This window comes from Dipodomys ordii, unplaced genomic scaffold (genome assembly GCF_000151885.1).
Source record: "Dipodomys ordii isolate 6190 unplaced genomic scaffold, Dord_2.0 Scaffold35, whole genome shotgun sequence".
Classification (NCBI taxonomy): Eukaryota; Metazoa; Chordata; class Mammalia; order Rodentia; family Heteromyidae; genus Dipodomys; species Dipodomys ordii.
In genome coordinates, this window is record NW_012267251.1 from 8,437,367 (window position 1) to 8,442,153 (window position 4,787).

The window sequence follows — 4,787 nt, forward strand, 5'->3', positions numbered from 1 at the left end:
CTGGGTTCGATTCCTCAGCACCACATAAGCAAAAAGAAAAAAGCCGGAAGTGGCGCTGTGGCTCAAGTGGTAGAGTGCTAGCCTTGAGCTGAAGAGCTGAAGGACAGTGCCCAGGCCCAGAGTTCAGGCGCCATGACCGGACCCCCCCCGCCCACAGGCTCTGTGTTCAAGTCCCAGGACCAGTATGTATGTACCCATGCGCATGTGTGTGTACACACACACAAGAGAGGAGGGGGCCTAAAGTTACTATCTATAATGAGATATGAAAATGTTTACTCCTTTTTTATTCAAAAGTTTTTTTTGACGTATGAGCCCTATTCATATTAAGTCATTTAGAAATGTTCTAACAACAAACATACTTCAGTTTGGCTGAAAACAGTATTATTCAGCCTCACATCAAGCAACTTAGAAGCTCTGGATGCTTATCCCCTGATAAATCTCTTGATTTCCTAGGAATCAGGACACATGTCTTTTAATTAGTGGAGGTTGTCTGCCTCACATCGCTCCTGAACCTAGCTCTTGTTCTCAGACTATGGGCTAGGGCCTTAATTGTGCTGATGTTCCTTAAAACAAACACCTCCCTACTGTCCTTCTCAGATGATTCTTGTTAACTAATGTTTAATGCACATGTGCCCTACACCTTTCTCTGAGGTTTTAAAGAATATTTTAAAATAAGTACAAGTAGGAATTACTCTTATTTGCCAAGAGGCAGTATACATTAGGAATGGCATGATTTCCTTGCTTCTGTTTTCCAAAATATAAAACTCTACATTTAAAGGATTGATTCTTGTAATATATTCTCTGTGATAGATGAAAGCATCCTAATGGCGGGTAAACTAACAGAGAAGCAGATATAGGTTGAGCATCCCTAATGTGAAAATCTGAATCTCAAGTGTTCCAATATCTGAAACTTTTTAAGCACTGACATGATGTCCCAGGCAGAAAATTCTAAACTAGGATAGCACAAAATTATTTGAAATATTGTAATTGTTGAAATATTGTACAAAAATAATCTTTGGCTATGTGAATGAGGTCTATATGAAATATAAGTGTATTTTGCATTTACCCTTGGAGTCTATCCTTCAAATATCTTACGTATATGCAAATACTCAAACATTAGAAAATTCTGAAAAGAGTTTAGGTTCTAAGTATTTCAGATAAGAAATAGCTTGTATCATTTGAATCAAAGGCAGAATGTTAATATTGAATAATTCCAGATAAAGTCACATGACTGCTACTTCTGTTTTCTATCTGTCCCTTTTCTCTTCCAGGGCCAGACACCATTTGATGTGGCTGATGAGGGTCTTGTGGAGCACTTGGAGATGCTCCAGAAGAAGCAGAATGTGGTGAGTCTTGAGTAGATGCTTTTAAAGCTTTTCTAACAGTTTTTTTTTTTTGTCCACACTCAGTACCTCAATTACTTGCTTTAGTTAGGATTGCAACAGTTAGAAGACTGTATTCCAAAAAACATTATTGAAGTTTGCTCATTGTAAGATAGCCTTCAATCAGCTAAAAGTTAAAAATAACAAGAGCAACCTAGTAATTACCCTCAAGTTCTAGAAAAGGAGCATGCTCAAATCAGTGTTTTTTCCCCAATAAGGAATATCAGAGTAGAGTACATCTAATAGAATTTTTTTTCTTACTGACTAAATGATGTCTTTATTTGAGGTACATTGGTTACAAAGAAAAACAATTTTTTCTAAAACTGTCACCTGGCATTGGGCAGTAGTGGGACAGTGATTCATATTTATTTTGGGTTTATGAAACATACAGAATTCGGCCTTCTTTATTCTTTTAGATCCTTGATTGTTTGGTTTCATGTAACAGTTTGCTTAGCACTCAACAGAAGAACTACATAAACATGGTGCCCCTAAACAAACTGCAGAATAGAAAACCACCCTCAGTATACAGCCCATAAAGGGGAATGAGTGATTTGGGCAAGGAGAATAAAGATCAATGACAACAGGGTAGGACAGAAGAAAATCACTGGTTTGCCTTTATTATTTTTCAATTGTATTTGGCACAGAGTATGTGAACTTAAGTTTAGGACAAATATGGGAAATAGAGTGTTTCTGGATCAGAGAACTATCAATGATGGGACAGACTAGTATGTCTAATCTCAGGTGTATTCATCATTATGCCTAAGGCTTCTTGTTATTTAAGCTTAAACAAATCATTTTATAGATTAAACAACTCATTTTACTTTCTTTTTTAAGCAATTGGGATATCTAAAAGCTGGAACTTTGCAAATACAGTATTAGTATTGTTACTTATTGGATTACCTGCCTCAGACAAGAGGTATACTTTTTTTTATTGTAAAGATACTATACAGAGGGGTAAGATATAATTTTTATAGCTAGTTTTTTAAACCTAACATACCTAGGTTTAGATGTAACATCTTTGTCAAATGATTTTTACCCACCAATAGAATGATGTATAAAAATGTCATGTATCTTTGTCCCTTGCATAACTTTATGCTCCAGGGATATAAATACATTTTGTCTAGCACTTTTTCCTAAGGGCTTATTTCCCATTTGGAACCTGTGGTTTCCTTAGAAATATTGCCATCATGTCCCAGTGTTTGGATCATAAAGATTTCTTTCAAAGTTCCTCCAAATTTCTTTCCAAATTCTTCAGAAACAAGGCTTATTTTTTCAAGACTGGGTTTGGATATTGAGGGGAACAGTTCTCTTAAAGCTCTGATACTATATTTTTTCTCTTCTACCTTGGGTAAGGGGTTTCCTTTGTCATTTTATTCTAAGGAGAACTAACTAAAGTATATCTGATTTTTCTCAGATTGTCTTCATATTGCCCCTTGGGTGTTAGTCCTGTTTTTTTGTTTTTGTTTTTGTTTTTTCAGAAAAGAACCACTTTGGTTCTTTTCAATATTGCTGTAGTTAACTTTGTCCATTTTCTCTCTTTTTTTCAATTTCCAGCTTCGAAGTGAAAAGGAAACACGGAATAAACTCATTGAATCAGACCTGAACAGCAAGTTGCAGAGTAGACTCTTCAAGAAGTAAGGCATAGACTAAGCTATGTAGCATAAGCCTGGTTATATGGAATGACATGCTAAGAGTTTATATAGTGAAAACCTTAGTCTTTGACTCTAGCCAAGTAATCTTCAAACATGTAGGAAAGTTTATAATGCAAGGTGATGGCTTTAATAAGGGTAGGGAAAACACTGAGGACAGATGAATGTCCTTTATACATAGAAATAGAGCGTGGGCATTTTTAGTCCATTGGCTTCCCATTATTACATTGTGAGTTTAATTTCTTTTTTGTTTACTACTATTGTAGTGCCTAGTATGAGTTTTGACATATCATCAGTCCTCAAACTTTCATCTTCAGAATACCTAGGGTTCAGAAGAATGCACAGATGCAATGAGGAACCTGTGTTTCTGCATGTATTACTTCTTACTTTTTTTTTTTTGGTCATGGGGCCTGAACTCTGGTCCTGCGCACTGTCCCTCAGCTCTCAGCTCAAGGCTAGCTCCCTACCACTTGAGCTACAGTGCCATTTCTGGCTTTTTTCTGCTTATATGGTGCTGAGGAATCGAACCCAGGGCCTCATGCATGCGAGGCAAGCACTCTACCACTGAGCCAACTTCCCAGCCCTGTATTACTTTTATATAGAGATGTATAGCTTGATTCCTATTAGTATACCTGATTGTCTGTGAACTTGAAAAGATGGTACCTTTTGAATTACTTTTGAATCATATCTTTAATTTAGCAAAGAGAAAATGCTTTATGAAGAAGAGCAACCCAAGTCACAAGAAATAGAGGAAGAAAATAAAGAATCCAGCAGCTCCAGTTCAGAGGAAGAAGGTGAAGATGAAGCTTCTGAGTCAGAAACTGAAAAGGAGGCAGGTAATACACAGATGATCACAGCCGAGACCCTCATTTCTGCTGCTTGTCACAGAGCTGGCCAGGGCTCCCCAAAAACTTGAAGTTCAGTTTTCAAGGGCAAGAGATCAAATTGCTCATGACAACTTGGTTATAAAAGCTGTAAGCTATGTTAAATTCTACCTATCAGTTCATATGCAACCAGCAGACAGGATTTAGAAAGTCAGTGTGCTGAGAGACAGAGATCTTGTAGAGGCACCTTCAGTCACATGCTTTAACAAACTGGGGGAAATTTATGTTTAGTCCTTGGGTTAGTTTGGTTCCTTAACCAGAATCCTGCAATCTTTTCCCTGCTTCTCATTATTTGAAGCTCTTTCCAATCTTGAGTGGGAGTTTGAGTAACAAAATTGTATTTACCTTTGTGACTTTTACTAATAACATATACAGTTTCCTCAGAATCAACACTGAAATGATTATTCAAATTCCTTCCATAAAATGGCACAGTATTTGCATATAATCTGTGCATACCCTCCTGAATACTTTAAATCATGTCTCGGCTATTTATGGTAAATAGGTGTTAATACTATGTTGCTCAAGAAATGACAAGAAAAAAAATTGTTCATCACAGGTTCAGGTATTTTTCCAAGTATTTTCCCATCCACAGTTAGTTGAATCCACTGACATGGAAGCTGCGGATATGGAGGGCTCTGCAGCATATAGAACTTCTTATTTTTTATTTTATTTTTATTTTTTTGTCGGTCGTGGGCCTTGAACTCTGGGCCTGGGCGCTGTCCCTCAGCTCTTTAGCTCAAGACGAGCGCTCTACCACTTGAGCTACAGCGCCAGTTCCAGTTTTCTGGTGGTTTATTGGAGATAGGAGTCTCACGGTCTCTCCTGCCCGGGCTGGCTTTGAACCGCGATCCTCAGATCTCAGCCTCCTGAGT

The 4,787-nt window shown here is 37.5% G+C and overlaps 1 protein-coding gene across 2 annotated transcripts in view; it reads left to right on the top strand.

Annotated features, from left to right (window-relative positions):
• Positions 1-4,787, top strand: part of Ppp1r12b (protein phosphatase 1, regulatory subunit 12B) — a 212,546-nt gene that overhangs the window by 72,290 nt on the left and 135,469 nt on the right. For both annotated transcript variants that reach the window (XM_013017500.1, XM_013017502.1), the window contains exons 6-8: positions 1,272-1,346; positions 2,937-3,016; positions 3,731-3,867. In XM_013017500.1, coding sequence (XP_012872954.1) covers positions 1,272-1,346; positions 2,937-3,016; positions 3,731-3,867 — 292 coding nt within the window. The remainder of the gene's footprint in view (positions 1-1,271; positions 1,347-2,936; positions 3,017-3,730; positions 3,868-4,787) is intronic.